General features: G+C 41.1%; 5 protein-coding genes across 5 annotated transcripts in view; all 5 read right to left on the reverse strand.

Annotated features, from left to right (window-relative positions):
• Positions 1-18,467, reverse strand: part of gdap2 (ganglioside induced differentiation associated protein 2) — a 358,630-nt gene that overhangs the window by 68,071 nt on the left and 272,092 nt on the right. The gene's annotated exons all lie outside the window — the stretch shown is intronic.
• Positions 1,667-2,587, reverse strand: LOC140319252 (olfactory receptor 6N2-like). Its single transcript, XM_072396845.1, has one exon. The coding sequence runs from the start codon at positions 2,585-2,587 to the stop codon at positions 1,667-1,669; it is 921 nt and encodes a 306-aa protein (XP_072252946.1).
• On the reverse strand, positions 10,506-11,414 carry LOC140319980 (olfactory receptor 11A1-like). The gene has a single exon (XM_072397742.1). The coding sequence runs from the start codon at positions 11,412-11,414 to the stop codon at positions 10,506-10,508; it is 909 nt and encodes a 302-aa protein (XP_072253843.1).
• Positions 15,577-16,497, reverse strand: LOC140319981 (olfactory receptor 4B13-like). Its single transcript, XM_072397743.1, has one exon. It carries the CDS (start codon positions 16,495-16,497, stop codon positions 15,577-15,579), a length of 921 nt encoding a protein of 306 aa, XP_072253844.1.
• Positions 17,616-18,377, reverse strand: LOC140319254 (olfactory receptor-like protein DTMT). Its single transcript, XM_072396846.1, has one exon. The coding sequence runs from the start codon at positions 18,375-18,377 to the stop codon at positions 17,616-17,618; it is 762 nt and encodes a 253-aa protein (XP_072252947.1).

Raw genomic sequence — 18,467 nt, forward strand, 5'->3', positions numbered from 1 at the left:
ATGACCTGGCTGGTGCCTCTCCTGGATTCTGGGCTTCCTGTTGCCTGTTACATGTACAATGATCTCCAACAGGGAAAGCAAGAACAAATTCCATCCATCCATTTTGTGCACCCGCTTAATCCGTCAGTCGAGTTGCGGGGTGCTGGAGCCTAACCCAGTGGTCATCCGATGAGAGGCAGGGTACACCCTGGACAGGTCGCCAGTCCATCACAGGGCCACACAGAAACAAACAAGACAAACAACCACACATGTTCACGTTCACTCATAGCGACAATTATAGAGACACCAATTAACCTAACATGCATGTTTTTGGACAGTGGGAGGAAGCTGGAGTACCTGGAGAGAACCCACGCATACACAGGGAGAACATGCAAACTCCACACAGAAAGGCCCCAGCTGGGAGTTGAACAACATCAAATTGTGAATTAAAATTTTTTTTATTGTGCATTGCCTACTTTATTTGCTTTATTTGATTGAGTTTAGCAGACTTGATTTCCATCTTGACTTTCAGTTTTGCACATTTCCCTCAGAGGTCTAATTCATTATACTGATCTTGTTGTATAAATTCAGATTCTGGCTCTTTATCAACAAAACCTGCAGAGCTTACTCAGTTTATATTTATCTACATCAGTTGAATTAACATATTTTTTAAAACCTAACTCTGGTGCACATGGAGTAACATAACACTAACAGAGGCTAAGATAACTTCAGCAGCAGGTGCAAAACAGCATAAAAAAGAGCAGAACAGCAACTGTGATAAATCATGTTGTGGGAGCATCATCTCAGGTTAAATCATACTTAGTGACAGTGCATGACACAGGTGAGTGAAGGTGAATGTGCAGCTGACAGAGCCAAGGCAAAGTAAGTCAAACTTACTGTACATGTGTTCTCCACTGGCCTTTCACTGTTCAAAGTCATCTATTACAACCTATAGATTCATCTGGCAGGCTTCACCAACTCCTTTATGGCTCTCTTTTCTGATCACCACATTTGTTTTAGATCGACAGTTTTTCTCAGTTTCCACCTTAGAGTTTGATGCAGGAGTCTTGCTGTTCAGTTCTACATATACCTGTAACCAGACATGTCTGTAATGTCCTAATGCAGTTGTATCAACTGTATATATGGTTGTAATTATCATAAAGTCTGGTTAGAGTGGGATTGTGTGCAGACATAACACGTACACTGTTGTGAAGAGTGTTGTTCAATTCCACAAGAAAGAGCTGTGCTCATTTCACATTTTAACAGCTTTGTACAGTTTAAAATTCATGGAAAATGTGAACTTCGCTCATCAATGTGAACATTCAACATGTTCTTACACAACAGACAGTAAACATTCATAGTAAAATACTTTACTAGAATGAAAACAGACATCTCCAAAAGATTTAAACATATAAATCTGCATTGAAATTAAATACATTCCTGAATTTGATTTCACAAAAAGATGAGTCTTTCCTTTGGAGTTGTTCAAATCAAATAATCATTGATTTGTGTCAGTTTTGGTTGACCACATAAACAGTAAAATGTTTACCATAATATCGATTTTTCACTTAAATGACAAAAATTACAACAACATAAATGATTTTGCATATGAAGACATTTAAATTCTGATCAAGAGATTTATGACACTCAAGTAAGATACAGTGAAAATGAGTGAAACAAAACTGAGTTACGTTTTGTTTCGACTGAACAACCTTTTTAAATGTTTGGATATTTCTTTCATTTTGAGCCCGTATATAATTGGATTAAACAACGGATGATACACAAGTATCTGTAATGTCATTATGAAGCGTGCAGTTTTTGGAAGATTTGATTCCACTCGGGGTAAAATACCATCATATGCACCCAAACAGGAGAAGCTGATTAAAACCAGTAGATGAGGTAAACAGGTCTCAAAAGCCTTTCTCCTGAATGCTTTACACCTTCTGTGAGCTATTATAAATATCCTTGTATATGTAAAAATTGTGAAGAACATAGGAAGTGCTAAAATATCCAGTAAAAGAACAGCTCCAAATATAGTCAGTGCTCTTGGTCTTACACACTGAAGTGTGTACATTGCATTGTTACACAATATTCCTTTAAAATCAAAGTTACACAATTTAGCTTGAAAACTGAGTATTAACTGTATTGTGACATGAGAAGCAGGTACAAACCACGACACAACCAGAAGAATACTCACAGTGGTTTTTCTCATAATAACTGAATATCTCAGAGGTTTACATATTGACACATATCTATCATAGGCCATGGCTGCCAACAGTGACAATTCTGAACTACCTACAGAATAAAACATGAAAAATTGGAGGAGGCAGGCTGAATATGATATGGTCTGTTTTTCAGATAAAAAATCAACCAAAAGCTTTGGATAAACAGTGGTACTGTAAACAACACAGTTAAATAACAAAGCTGCAATAAAGATGTACATAGGCTCATGGAGGTTTTTGTGACGCCAGATCAGGTACACAATAGTAACATTACTACACATTATTAAAGTATATAATATAAACATAATGAAAAAATATAAATATCTGTATTTATTGACTTCAACAAACCCACTTAAAGTTATGTCAGTAACATTTAACGTATCCATTTATGTATGAAATTTTCTTTTTTTTAACTTAATTCATAACACGAACTAAGTGCAAATTGAAACTATGCAGTTAAACCAAAATTCATCCAGCACTGACTGTCATTTTCATTACCTGCCTTTGAACAACAGCTGATATACTGGGTGGGTTATCATCTGCAATATTCAATGAATAGTTTTAGTCTGTGGAAAGTTTTTGGTTTTATCATATTATTTACCCCTCCAGGCTCTCATCTCTGGAGGCCTGCCACACAGTGTGTACTATCTTTTATTGGACACTGCAGCATTACGTAATCTTTCCAAAGCTATGCTCGCATAGTTTCTTTTGTTTTTTTTAATTTATTGTAAGACATTAGAGAAATTATAAATAAATGAAGACTTCAAGCTATTTTAGAAGAAGTTCGTAAGAATTTACAACAATAAAAAAGTTGCATAATACACATATTACACAAAATACTGCTGTTGCATAAAACTGACAAACAAAATTAAATTAAAGGGGAACTCCGGTATCTTTAAACCTAGACCTTATTTCTGGCATGAAATACATAAACAATGTACAAACAATAATGTTTTCACCCTGCCCTTTGATGTTGCCCAGGAGGATGAAACTTATCCTGTGATGATCACCTGTAAATATATATATTTTTTGGGAGGATGCTCAAAATAAATGTACAAACACGAGGCTAGCAGAAAATGATTCACTTAAATAATTAATTTATCATGTGTTGACCAAAATTAGTTACAGTATGCCACTCAAATTTTAATTTCAAGCTCACTTCAAGATGTTGCAGTAGGCCTTTATCCTGAGTGATGGACGTTAATAGAAGGTCACTGGTGACTCTTCTTTGGTGTTCAGCTTGCTGAGCCCTTTCCTAAAATTTGATTAAACAGCATTTAGATGTTAAACATACTTATTCTGGTTAAGTATATTTAATAAGATTTGTTGTTTCTTGATCCTTTGCATGTCCTTACCACAAGCCTGTCGGAAGACGTGTCTTCACTCAGGATCCCAACATCTCTGCTTGTGGTGACCATCATGTTGGTCCATGCTGTCATTATTGTCCTTAATCAAGACACACAAAGACATGACTTAGTGCACAGCTCTAAACACTGGATATTTTGTTCTACTGTAACAATCTTCACTCACATTAACCTGCTTTCTGGGTGGAAAGCTGGAAGGCCTCTTGTGGTAAATGTGGTCAGTGGCAGGGCCTGTGGACTCTGCAGAAAGCAAACCATAATTGTGTCAGTTTGTTTTATGAGGATCCAGAGAGGATTGACATTTGCACTTATTATTGCAGAATATAATTTTTTTTTAATTTTTAGGGTACTTACGACACTGAAGTCAAAGCAAGCATCCATGGCCAAGTACCAGGCATACTGTAGTGATGATAAATTCTCAATCAATAGATGCAAGACACAGGGAATATCCGACAGCTGACTACTCAGTGAAAAAGTGGGCACATATTTACAATGAAATATGTAGTGCAGATCATTACAATAAACTGCATATTAGAAAAGACATGACATACTGCAGAGCACTGTCTACAATCCATTTATTTACTTCGTAGTAACACTGGTTTAATTTTTTTTCCAAAAAAGTTACTGTATTGATTTCAAGTCATTGAACTGTGTTGTATTGAATTGTATTGGAGCCATGGAAAATACTACATATCATCCAATGTATTATTAAATCAGTACTTCCAGCTTCTATAGCTGGAACAAAATTGACTTAAGATTTAAATAATTATTGGCTTAAAGATGCAATTACAAATTAATTATCAAAAAAAAGAAAGAAAAAAAAAACAATCATGTGCCACATGATGACACATCATCATCCCCCCTGAGCTGTCACCTTATCGTGGTGGGGGAGTTTGCGTGCCCCAATGAGTCTGGGAGCTATGTTGCCCGGGGCTTTAAGCCCCTGGTAGGGTCACCCAAGGCAAACAGATCCTAGATGAGGGACCAGACAAAGAACAGCTCAAAAGACTCCTTATGATGAACAAAAAATTTGGACCTCGTGATCCCTTGCCCGGATATGGGACACCGGGGCCTCCCCCCGGAGCCAGGCCCGGGGGTGGGGCCCGGCAGCGGGCGCCTGGTGGCCGGGTCTGTGCCCATGGGGCTCGGTCGGGCATAGCCCGAAATGATGACGTGGGTCCCCCTTCCGACGGGCTCACCACCCGTGGGAGGGGCCAAGGGGGTCGGGTGCGATGTGAGCTGGGTAGTAGCCGAAGGCAGAGGCCTTGGCGGTCTGATCCTCGGCTACTGAAGCTAGCTCTTGGGACGTGGAATGTCACCTCTCTGTTGGGGAAGGAGCCGGAGCTGGTGCGCAAGGCTGAGCGGTTCCGGCTAGATATAGTCGGACTCACCTCGACGCACGGCTTGGGCTCTGGAACCAGTCCTCTTGAGAGGGGTTGGACTCTCTTCCACTCTGGAGTTGCCCGTGGTGAGAGGCGCAGAGCAGGTGTGGGCATACTTATTGCCCCCCGGCTGTGTGCCAGTACATTGGGGTTTACCCCAGTGAACGAGAGGGTAGCCTCCCTCCGCCTTCGGGTGGGGGGACGAGTCCTGACTGTTGTTTGTGCCTATGCGCCAAACAGCAGTTCAGAGTACCCACCCTTTTTGGAGTCTCTGGGGGAGGCACTGGAGAATGCTCCTACCGGAGACTCCCTCGTTCTGCTGGGGGACTTCAATGCTCACGTGGGCAATGACAGTGAGACCTGGAGGGGTGTGATTGGGAGGAACGGCCCCCCCGATCTGAACCAGAGTGGTGTTATGTTGTTGGACTTCTGTGCTGGTCATGGACTGTCCATAACGAACACCATGTTCAGACATAAGGGTGTCCATATGTGCACTTGGCACCAGGACACCCTTGGCCGCAGTTCGATGATCGACTTTGTGGTTGTATCATCGGACTTGCGGCCGTATGTCCTGGACACTCGGGTGAAGAGAGGGGCGGAGCTGTCAACTGATCACCACCTGGTGGTGAGTTGGCTCCGCTGGTGGGGGAGGATGCCGATCAGACCTGGCAGGCCCAAACGTATTGTGAGGGTCTGCTGGGAGCGTTTGTCAGAATCCCCCGTCAGAAGGAGCTTTAACTCCCACCTCCGGCAGAGCTTCAACCATATCCCGGGGGAGGTGGGGGACATTGAGTCCGAATGGGCCATGTTCCGTGACTCCATTGCCGAGGCAGCTGATCGGAGTTGTGGCCGTAAGGTGGTCGGTGCCTGTCGTGGCGGCAACCCTCGAACCTGCTGGTGGACACCAGTGGTGAGGGAAGCCGTCAAGCTGAAGAAGGAGTCCTATCGGGCCTTTTTGGCCAGTGGGACCCTGGAAGCAGCTGATAGGTACCGACAGGCCAGACGGGCTGCGGCTTCGGCGGTTGCTGAGGCAAAAACTCGGGCCTGGGAGGAGTTCGGTGAGACCATGGAGAACGATTTCCGGACGGCCTCGAAGAGATTCTGGTCCACCATCCGGCGTCTCAGGGGGGGGAAGCGGCTCACAGTCAACACTGTTTACAGTGGGGACGGGGCTTTGCTGACCTCAACTAGGGATGTTGTGAGTCGGTGGGGGGAGTACTTCGAGGAACTCCTCAATCCTACCAACACGTGCTCGGAAGAGGCAGAGTCGGAGAGCTCGGAGACGGGGCCTCCCATTTCTGGGGCTGAGGTTGCCGAGGTGGTCAAAAAGCTCCTCGGTGGCAAGGCCCCGGGGGTGGATGAGGTCCGTCCTGAGTTTCTCAAGGCTCTGGATGTTGTAGGGCTGTCTTGGCTGACACGCCTCTGCAGCATCGCGTGGACATCGGGGACAGTGCCTCTGGACTGGCAGATTGGGGTGGTGGTCCCCCTCTTTAAAAAGGGGGACCGGAGGGTGTGTTCCAACTATAGGGGTATCACACTCCTCAGCCTCCCTGGTAAGGTCTATTCGGGGGTATTGGAGAGGAGGATCCGTCGGATAATCGAGCCTCGGATTCAGGAGGTGCAGTGTGGCTTTCGTCCTGGCCGTGGAACAGTGGACCAGCTCTATACCCTCGGCAGGATCCTGGAGGGTGCATGGGAGTTCGCCCAACCAGTCTACATGTGTTTTGTGGACTTGGAGAAAGCGTTCGACCGTGTCCCTCGTGGAGTCCTGTGGGGGGTGCTCCGGGAATATGGAGTGCCGGACCCCTTGATAGGGGCCGTTCGGTCTCTGTATGACCGGTGCCAGAGTTTGGTCCGCATTGCCGGCAGTAAGTCGGATACGTTTCCGGTGAGAGTTGGACTCCGTCAGGGCTGCCCTTTGTCACCGATTCTGTTCCTAACTTTTATGGACAGAATTTCTAGGCGCAGCCAGGGCGTTGAGGGTGTCCGATTTGGCGACCTCAGAATCGGGTCTCTGCTTTTTGCAGATGATGTGGTTCTGTTAGCGTCGTCAGGCCGTGACCTTCAGCTCTCACTGGAGCGATTCGCAGCTGAGTGTGAAGCGGCTGGGATGAGAATCAGCACCTCCAAATCCGAGACTATGGTTCTCAGCCGGAAAAGGGTGGAATGCTCTCTCCGGGTCGGGAATGAGATCCTTCCCCAAGTGGAGGAGTTCAAGTATCTCGGGGTCTTGTTCACGAGTGAGGGACGAATGGAGCGGGAGATTGACGGGCGGATCGGTGCGGCGTCTGCAGTGTTGCGGGCTCTGCACCGACCCGTCGTTGTGAAGAGGGAGCTGAGCCAGAAGGCGAAGCTCTCTACTTACTGGTCAATCTACGTTCCCATCCTCACCTATGGTCACGAGTTGTGGGTAGTGACCGAAAGAACAAGATCGCGAATACAAGCGGCCGAAATGGGTTTCCTCCGCAGGGTGTCTGGGCTCTCCCTTAGAGATAGGGTGAGAAGCTCAGTCATCCGGGAGGGGCTCGGAGTAGAACCGCTGCTCCTCCGCATTGAGAGGAGTCAGATGAGGTGGCTCGGGCATCTGGTTAGGATGCCCCCTGGGCGCCTCCCTGGGGAGGTGTTCCGGGCACGTCCCACTGGGAGGAGACCCCGGGGGAGACCCAGGACACGTTGGAGAGACTATGTCTCTCAGCTGGCCTGGGAACGCCTCGGGGTCCCCCCGGAAGAGCTGGAGGAAGTGGCCGGGGACAGAGACGTCTGGGTTTCTCTGCTCAAGCTGCTGCCCCCGCGACCCGACCCCCTGATAAGCGGCAGATGATGGATGGATGGATGGATGTGCCACATTACTTTATAAGGCATTATGCTCACTCACCATTATCATGAAAACACCACAATCATTGCCATGTGTCTGCTTAGGAACACCCTGTATGACAGACAGTTACAGTCAACGAATAGTAGATAATTACAAATCAATTTGATAGTGATATCGCAGGCAATACCTCCAAATCCAGAGCAGTCTTCCCTGTCCAGGCTCCCACAGCAATCTGCTGTGCAACACCTCTGAGTAAAGAACACAGCAATGTAAAAAGTATACACTGCTATGATTCTGTTGGGGAGAAAAAACAAACTGATGGTATGTCACAATATGAACAGTATCCAAATCTGTAATCCACAGAACAGGGAATACGTCCAAGAACTGGACCATGCAAATAGGTAAATATTTATTTTTTCCTAAAGTTCAACAAGGAGGATTTCTTTCTGTCCCCCTTTCCTTTTGATTGCACTGACAATTTGTCTATTTTAGTCCATTTCAGCTCTCGAGAAGCAAATCTTGTCCGACCCTATAACAATCTTTCAGTACTTGGTACATTTATTGTCACATTGCCTCCTGATTGAACTTATGGATTACTTTCGATGGAATATTATGCCTATTATGTCTATGTGCAGTGTTCCCCCACTGTAACAGACGACACAAAATGGGTTTGAGTTTGATAAAAAGGTGTTCTTTTACAAATAGAGGCTGTTGTCTTTGAAAACAGCCATTAATGCTCTTTCTGACTAGCAAAAGATGTCTTAAACATTACATTAAACGTCAACATCTTCCCAAAATGTAAAAATATAAATATGTTTTACCGTCTTGTCTTGCAACACAGGCGTCGATTATAGGGGCGTAGTTTGTAGGGGCGTGTTTTGTAGGAGAGGTGGTTTGTAGCAGCTGCGGTGGCTGCAGTTGGGTATTATTGGCGACCCGTGCAACCGGCCCGCCCAATGGGGAGGGTCACGCTTGCCTTCATTCAAATCTTTAGAGCCCTGTAAAATAAAACTTCCAGGTCCTGTTGATTGAAATAATGTTAGCGACCTACTGTATGAATAATTTCCATCTCATATTAACATTTAGTTGAAGAGGACTGCAAGAGTGAGGCAGGCTGAGAGGCAAGCTCCCACATACCTGTAGCTACCCCTTTCATCAAGGCAGGGAAAAGTACAATGACAGAGGCGAAAGTAGATAAAATGTTGGTGCATACTTAAAATTAAAATGTTACTGCAACCAAAACCATTTGTACTATATTTGAACTATATATAACTGGATGAGAATCGATAAGGAACCGAATCGATAAGCGATATCGACAATGGAAAAGAAATTGCTAAATTCTTAACAATTCCCATCCCTATGCAGGAACAACTCAAACGATTCTCAACCCATTTTTAAACCACATGGGCAGACAAAGACTGCAGATAGAGAGATAACAGTAAAAAAAAGGGGGGATTTCAGTGCTTGTCAACAACAGATGATATACTCTTGGAGGTTACACTGAGAAGGAGCATCTTTGCACTCCAGATGTTGAACTGTTGGCTTTGAGTTCACCTGTGTTACCTGCTCATGCTGTGTGTAACATTATCAGCTAAGTTGTTGCCACGCCACAAAAATAACACCCTGATCCATTCACTGTGACCTCTGAAGATTTCACAGAAGTGTGAACATTGAATTGTTACAAACTATTTATTTTAAACTGAGACTGGATCATTTATCTTGAGCACTCGGTACCACCTGTACTGCAATATGACAAGCAGGTACAACCCATGCAACAACCAGGAAAATAGTGACAGAGGTTTTTTCTCATAATAGTTGATAATCTCAGAGGTTTAAAACTCTATAGGAAATTTGAGTTGCTGTTGCAAACCTCTATGTTTGGAAGATATTCTCTCTTATCCTTAATCCTGCAACTACACCTACTAAAGAATACGAAGCACTGTTAATTTCATTTAATTTAATTTTGGAATTTTTTTGTAAAACTAGTACTTTACGTGTATAGTAACACAAATGAATTTTGAATAAAACTCTCTCTATAATTTTTCAGTTCTTTGGTGAGATGGCTAACATGTTAGAATTTCTGACTGTAAATCAGACCATTGAGAACATTTTTTGCTTTTACTCTTAGCATTCCCTGACTGTCACTTCTCTAATAAATTTCCGATTTTATAACTGTGGCAGAGTGACTTAAAGACAACTGGTGGCTTCTGTTAGAGTGGGATTGTTTGCAGACATAACACGTACATCTGAAGAGTGTTGTTCAATTCCACAAGAAAGAGCTGTGCTTATTTCACACTTCAAACAGCTTTGTACAATTTAAAATATATGGAAAATATGAACATCGCTCATCAATGTGCACATTTACCATGTTCTTGCACAATGGATAGTAAACATTCATACTAAAGTACTAGAATAAAAAGAGATATCTCCAAAAGATTCAAATATATGAATCTGCATTGAAATAAAATATATTTGATTTTTATAATATATAATTGATTTCACAATGAACAAATATTCGCTTTGGAGTTGTTCAAATCAAATAATCATTGATTTGTGTCAGTTTTAGTTGACCACATAAACAGTAAAATGTTTACTATAATATCAATTTTCACTGAAGTGACAAAAATTACAACAACATAAATGATTTTGCATATGAAGACATTTAAATTCTGATCAAGAAATGTATGACACTCAAGTAAGATACAGTGAAAATGAGTGAAACAAAACTGAGTTACATTTTGTCTCAACAGAGGAGCTTTTTTAAATGTTTGGATATTTCTTTCATTTTGAGCCCGTATATGATTGGATTAAACAACGGATGATACAGAACTGTTTGTAATGTCATTATGAAGCGTGCAGTTTTTGGAACATCTGATTCCACTCGAGCTATGGTTACATCATATACCATCAAACAGGCAAAGCTGATTAAAACCAATAGATGAGGTAAACAGGTCTCAAAAGCCTTTCTCCTGAATTCTTTACAACTTTTGTGAGATATTGTAAATATCCTTGTATATGTAAAAATTGTAAAGAAAACAGGAAGTATTGCAAGATCAATTAAAGCAATAACACCAAATATAGTCAGTGCTCTTGGTCTCACACACTGAAGTGTGTACATTGCATTGTTACAAAATATTCCTTTTAAATTAACACTACATAATTTAGTTTGAAAACTCAGTATTACCTGTACTGCAATATGACAAGCAGGTACAATCCATGCAAGAACCAGGAGAATACTCACAGTGGTTTTTCTCATGATAGTTGGATATCTCAGAGGTTTACATATTGACACATATCTATCATAGGCCATGGCTGCCAACAGTAAGAATTCTGAACCACCGACAGAATAAAACATGAAAAATTGAAAGAGGCAGGCTGAATATGCTATGATCGGTTTTTCAGATAAAAAGTTACTCATAAGCTTTGGATAAATAGTGGTACTGTAAATAACACTGTTAAATAACAAAGCTGCAATAAAGATGTACATAGGCTCATGGAGGTCTTTGTGAATCCAGATCAGGTACACAATAGTAACATTACTACACATTATTAAAGTATATAATATAAACATTATACAAAAATATAAATATCTGTATGTGTTCATTTCCACAAACCCACTTAAAGTTATGTCGGTAACATTTAACTTTTCCATTAATGTATGAGAAAAAAAATATGTAACTTAAACCAAAATTCATCCAGCACTGACTGTCATTTTCATTCAGTACCTTTGAACAACAGCTGATATACTGGGTTTGTTATCATCTGCAATATTCAATGAATAGTTTTAGTCTGTGGTAAGTTTTTGGCTTTATCATATTATTTACCCCTCCAGGATCTCATCTCTGGAGGCCTGCCACACAGTGTGTACTATCTTTTATTAGACAGAGCAGCATTACGCAATCTTTCCAGAGCTATGCTCGCATAGCTTTTGTGGGATCTTTGTTTAATTTCTTATGGTTTTTCATTTATCCGAAGACCATATGTAAATAATGAATAAATAAAGGCTTTAAGCCATTTTCAAAGAAGCTAGTAAGAATTTGCAAAGATGAAAAAGTTGTGCAAAATATAGTGCAGTATATATATAGTATATAAAATACAGCAGTTGCATAAAATTGACAAACAAAATAGGTATTGCACTGAGCATTAACTTCTCTTTATGGCAACTATGCACTCACTATCACATAAAAGCTTCTCATTTGAACAAATAAAATAATATGGTAATTTACAAAACATATTGAATCAATATAAATACAAAATAATATTTTAGACATGGAATTAAAACTTTACATCCTAATCCATAAATACCAACAGTGTAATACAAAATATTTATGTTTTTATTAAGCATATTGGACTGAATTGAACCATCATGTGAGACTATTATCATACTGTAAATGTCATACCACGGTGAAGTTTTTGTCTTCCTGTTTTATTTTGAAAAGTAACTCTCCTCTCCTTTCAGGTCACTTGCCCTTCCCTCATGTGTCATTGGTCTGATTGTCTTCCCCTGATTCCTGATTGTTTCCACTTGTTCCCCATTACCCCCATGTGTTTAAATAGTCTCCCTTTGAAAGTCTCCCTTTATCTTGTGCCAGAGTTTTTTTCATTCTATCTATCACACCAGACCTTGACCAAACTATAGTTATCGCTGCATCGTTTGTGGTCTGGCTGGTTCAACGCCTCTTTCTCGTTCCCCCACGGAGAAAAAGGGGGAGTCCATGCAGCCAGAAGGGCTCGGCTTACGCAGGAGGAGCTACGTGTCGACAGAAGGAGGGTTCGGTGCTTTTACTGTGGGGAGCCGGTTCATCTCGGTGCCATATGCCCAGCCAGAAGACCCACTGTGGTGAGCCATGTCACTGCCTTAGGGTCAGTTCCACGAAAATTCACGACCATCAAGTTAATACACCATGCCACTACCACACACCTTGAAGCACTCATAGACTCAGGGACTGATGAGAGCATGACGGACTGGGGGTTAGCTCAGAAACTTGGACTCAGGCATAGAATATTCACTCAGCCGGGTTCAAGAAGTCAAATTTATGTTAACAGGAACAACATAGAAACATATTACATGGCAGTGCACACAGAATTCCCAGTGACATTAGTTTGTGAGCTCCTCATATACTTCCTGATATCATTCTGTGCATATGTGGCCAAAAAACAATCTCTATCCGTCACCGCTGTGTCTGAGATTGCTACAGCATCTTCGTCATCGCCTCAACAGAGAATATTCTGACTTTAAATAATATGTGGTGTGAGCAGTGGCAAGACCCTGCTCTCTCCCACACTTCCCAAAGCTGAAGTGATGCCTGTTATAGGATTCCAGATCCAGATTAATTGAAGCGGAGACGCTGAGGGTGCAGAGCAGGAACAAAACTGAATGACAGAAGGAGGAAGTTGAAACCATTTCTTCCCTTGATCATCATGGGAAATGAAAGATCACTAGCATACAAAATGGACAAGCAGGGAGCCCCGACAAGGGCACACAGGAATATTGGAAAGGTAATGTTATTTCTTCAGCTGATATGACTGCAGGAACAACGTGAACACTTCTCAACCCATATTTTAGACCACATAGGCGGACAAAGACTGCAGATAGAGAGATTACAGTAAAAGAGGGGGGATTTCAGTGCTTGTCAACAACATATGGTACATTCTTGGAGATTACACTGAGAAGGAGCATCTTTGTGCCCCAGATGTTGAACTGTTGGCTATGAGTTCACTTTTGTTACCTGGTGATGCTGTGTGTGACATCATCAGCTAATTTTTTGCCACACCACAAAAACAACATCTGACAGCTGGCTCGAGGGTGGGGTCTTTGTGGGAAAGAGGGGCTGCGGCACGGGAATGTAGCACTGCCCCCCCGCCCCCCCCCCCCCCCCCCCCCCCCAGCACATTCTAAGCCTAAACTTCAACGTCACCAACACATAGGTTACGGGTTAGGGTCTCGAGGCTACCGGAGCGTGAACCTGCGAACCTGCTCGATGTTTTCCATCACCTTGCTCCACTCCCCCTCTGTATCCCCCTGGCTTACCCTGTCATGTGTGGGACTTTTGGGGGACCGTAGTGGGGGGGCATCCCATGGTGCTGGTGCGATGATGTCACAGTTGGGGTGATGCCTGCTGGGGTGGGGAGATGCTGCAGATTTTGCCTGGGTCGCGCCCACCCACTGGTGCTTTTCCACAAAGCCCAGCAAGGTTGTTTACCAACTGGATCCCCACTGGGGTTGGTGGCCCCCTCCTGGCTTGGGGGGCCTGTGTGGTACAGCTCTTGGGTCCTCCCTGTGGTTTGGGCGCACCCCCGTTGCCCTGTATCTCAGGAGTGGGGGGTGTGGCCCTTGGCGCGATTGCAATGCGGGAGGAGGGGGTTGGGGTGCTATTCTCCACCGACCCCCCGTACCATACCCGCTGGGCCGCTGGTCTACTCAGGATGTCCTGGCTGGTGCCTCTCCTGGATTCTGGGCTGTTCCTTTTTTCTTTTGCCTGTTACATGTACAATGATCTCCAACAGGGAAAGCAAGAAGCAGCAGAATGTCTCTGTTTGTTTCCCTCACAAACTCAAAATCAAATTGTGATATCAAAACAAAATATTTTTATTGCACATTATCTACTTTATTTGATTGAGTTTAGCAGAGTTAATTTCAGTCTTGACTTTCAGTTTTGCACATTTTCCTCAGAGGTCTAATTCATCATACTGATCTTGTTGTATACATTCTGATTCTGGTTCTTTACCAACAAAACCTGTAGACTTACTCAGTTTACATTGATCTACATCAGTTGAATTAACATCTTTTAAAAAACTTAACTCTGGTGCACATGGAGTAACATATCATAGGCAACATAACACTAACACAGGCTAAGATTACTTCAGCAGTGGGTGCAAAACAGCATGAAAAAAAGAGCAGAACAGCAGCTGTGAAAAATCATGTTGTGGGAGCATCATCTCAGGTTAAATCATACTTAATGACAGTGCATGACACAGGTGAGTGAAGGTGAATGTGCAGCTGACAGGGCCAAGGCCGAAAAGTAAGTCAAACTTACTGTTCATGTCTTCTCCACTGGCCTTTCACTGTTCAAAGTCATCTATTACAACCTATAGATTTATCTGGCAGGCTTCACCAACTCCTTTATGGCTCTCTTTTCTGATCACCACATTTGTTTTAGATCGACAGTTTTTCTCAGTTTCCACCTTAGAGTTTGATGCAGGAGTCTTGCTGTTCAGTTCTACATATACCTGTAACCAGACATGTCCGTAATGTCTTAATGCAGTTGTATCAGCTGTATATATGGTAGTAATTATCATAAAGTCTGGTTAGAGTGGGATTGTGTGCAGACATAACACGTACACTGTTGTGAAGAGTGTTGTTCAATTCCACAAGAAAGAGCTGTGCTCATTTCACATTTTAACAGCTTTGTACAGTTTAAAATTCATGGAAAATGTGAACATCGCTCATCAATGTGAACATTAAACATGTTCTTGCGCAACGGATAGTAAACATTCATAGTAAAAAATATTTTACTAGAATAAAAAGAGACCTCTCCGAAAGATTCAAATATATAAATCTGCATTGAAATTAAATATATCAATGAGATTGATTTCACGAAAAGATGAATCTTTCCTTTGGAGTTGTTCAAATCAAATAATCGTTGATTTGTGTCAGTTTTAGTTGACCACATAAAAAGTAAAATATTTACTTCACTAAAGTCATAAAATTACAACAACATAAATGATTTTGCATATGAAGACATTTAAATTCTGATCAAGAGATTTATGACACTCAATTAAGATACAGTGAAAATGAGTGAAACAAAACTGAGTTACATTTTGTTTCGACTGAACAACCTTTTTAAATGTTTGGATATTTCTTTCATTTTGAGCCCGTATATAATTGGATTAAACAACGGATGATACACAATTATCTGTAACGTCATTATGAAGCGTGCAGTTTTTGGAACATCTGATTCCACTCTGGGTAAAATACCATCATATGCACCCAAACAGGAGAAGCTGATTAAAACCAGTAGATGAGGTAAACAGGTCTCAAAAGCCTTTCTCCTGAATTCTTTACAACTTTGGTGAGCTATTATAAATATCCTTGTATATGTGAAAACTGTGAAGAGCATGGGAAGAGCTAAATTATCCAACAAAATAACAGCACCAAATAAAGTCAGTGCTCTTGGTTTTACACACTGAAGTGTGTACATTGCATTGTTACAAAATATTCCTTTTAAATCGAAGTTACATAATTTAGTTTGAAAACTCAGTATTACCTGAACTGCAATATGACAAGCAGGTACAATCCACGACACAACCAGAAGAATACTCACAGTGGTTTTTCTCATAATAGTTGTATATCTCAGAGGTTTACATATTGACACATATCTATCATAGGCCATGACTGCCAACAGTGATAATTCTGAACAACCTACAGAATAAAATATAAAAAATTGGAAGAGGCAGGCAGAATATGATATGGTCTGTTTTTCAGATAAAAAGTCAACCAAAAGCTTTGGATAAATAGTGGTACTGTAAATAACAGAGTTAATTAACAAAGCTGCAATAAAAATGTACATAGGCTCATGGAGGTCTTTGTGACGCCAGATCAGGTACACAATAGTGCCATTACTGCACATTATTAAAGTATATAATTTAAACATTATACAAAAATATAGATATCTGTATGTGTTCATTTCCACAAACCCACTTATATTTATGTCGGTAACATTTAACTTATCCATTAATGTATGAAATAAATCAACGTTTTAACTTAATTCATAACACAAACTCAGTGCAAATTCAAACTATGCAGTTAAACCAAAATTCATCCAGCACTGACTGTCATTTTCATTCAGTACCTTTGAACAACAGCTGATATACTGGATGTGTTATCATCTGCAATATCAAATCAATAGTTTAAGTCTGTGGGAAGTTTTTGGTTTTATCATATTATTGACCCCTCCAGGATCTCATCTCAGGAGGCCTGCCACACAGTGTGTACTATCTTTTATTGGACACTGCAGCATTACGCAATCTTTCCAGAGCATAGCTTTTGTGGGATCTTTGTTTAATTTCTTTTGGTTTTTCATTTATCCGAAGACATTAGATAAATAATTATTAAATAAAGGCTTTAAGCTATTTTCAAAGAAGCTAGTAATAATTTACAAAGACCAAAAAGGTGCACAAAATATAGTATGGTATATACATAATTCACATAATACACAAGATACAGAAGTTGTATAAAATTGATAAACAAAACAGTCATTGCACTGAGCATTAACATCTCTTTATGGTAACTGTGCACTCACTATCATGTAAAAGGTTCTCATTTTAACAAATAAAACAATTAGGTATTTTACAAAACATATTACTATTTTACTATTACTATTATCTATTCATATTTCAGACACAGAAATAAAACTTTCCACCTGAATCCATAAAAATGATGCGCCAACATGACACCTGCATAGTCTCCATGCCATAACCATTGATACTCCAAGCACACTACACTGTAATACAAAATGCTTTTGTTTTTATGAAGTATATTGTGCAAAACTGAACCAATACCTGAGACTATAATCATACTGTATATCATTCTGAAATAGACTGCATGCTATGCTGCTGTAATGACTTCTTGATTTCTGCTGGTAATTCAGATTTTTTTATGCATCTGTTTTGGATGCATAACCATAACAACAGAGAAGTTGTTTGCACCCAAAAGCAGCTTTCCAAAGCCCAAGTAATGCCTGTAATAAGGCCCCATTTCCAGATGAGTTAAAGAGAAGACGTTGAGGATGCAGGGCAAGAACAAAACTGATGGAAAGAAGGAGAAGGTTAAAACCATTTCTTCCCTTGATCATCATGGGAAATATGAGATCACTGACAGACAAAATGGACAACCAGGGAGTCCTGACAAGGACACATCGGAATATCGGAATTCTTTACAACTTTGGTGAGATATTATAAATATCCTCATATAAGTCAAAATCACGAAGAACATAGGAAGTATTACAATATCCAATAAAGAAATAACACCAAATATAGTCAGCGCTCTTGGTCTTTCACACAGAAGTGTGTAAATTGAATTGTTACAGAATATTCCTTTTAAACTGAGGCTACATAATCTAGCTTGAGCACTCAGTATTGCCTGTACTGCAATATGACAAGCAGGTACAACCCATGCAAAAACCAGGAAAATAGTGAAAATAGTGTTTTTTCTCATAATAGTTGGATATCTCAGAGGTTTACATATTGACACATATCTATCATAGGCCATGGCTGTCAGCAGGAGGAATTCTGAACTGCCTACAGAATAAAACATGAAAAGTTGGATGAGGCAGGCTGAATATGATATGGTCTGTTGTTCCGATAAAAAGTCAATTAAAAGCTTTGGATAAACAGTGGTGCTGTAAAGACAACAGTTAAATAACAGAGCTGCAATGAAGATGTACATAGGCTCATGGAGGTCTTTGTGAATCCAGATCAGGTACACAATAGTAGCATTACTGGAAATGATTAAAACATATACTGTAAACATAAAGGAAAAATATAAATATCTGTATTTGTTGATTTCTACATATCCAGACAGAGTTATGTAAGTATTATTATACTCAACATCCATAAATGTTCTCAAACAATTTCAGTACATTTACTCATGAAGCAGATAGACTCGAGGTTTGTTAGCAACTATGTAGTTACACTAAAATCCAAC

Source organism: Leuresthes tenuis, unplaced genomic scaffold (assembly GCF_036924035.1).
Source record: "Leuresthes tenuis unplaced genomic scaffold, fLeuTen1.0.hap1 SCAF_12, whole genome shotgun sequence".
Taxonomy (NCBI): domain Eukaryota; kingdom Metazoa; phylum Chordata; class Actinopteri; order Atheriniformes; family Atherinopsidae; genus Leuresthes; species Leuresthes tenuis.

Coding starts and splice junctions, on each gene's coding strand:
- LOC140319981 (XM_072397743.1), bottom strand. CDS start 16,497: ATGGATAAGTTAAATGTTACCGACATAAATATAAGTGGGTTTGTGGAA.
- LOC140319980 (XM_072397742.1), bottom strand. CDS start 11,414: ATGGAAAAGTTAAATGTTACCGACATAACTTTAAGTGGGTTTGTGGAA.
- LOC140319252 (XM_072396845.1), bottom strand. CDS start 2,587: ATGGATACGTTAAATGTTACTGACATAACTTTAAGTGGGTTTGTTGAA.
- LOC140319254 (XM_072396846.1), bottom strand. CDS start 18,377: ATGGATGTTGAGTATAATAATACTTACATAACTCTGTCTGGATATGTA.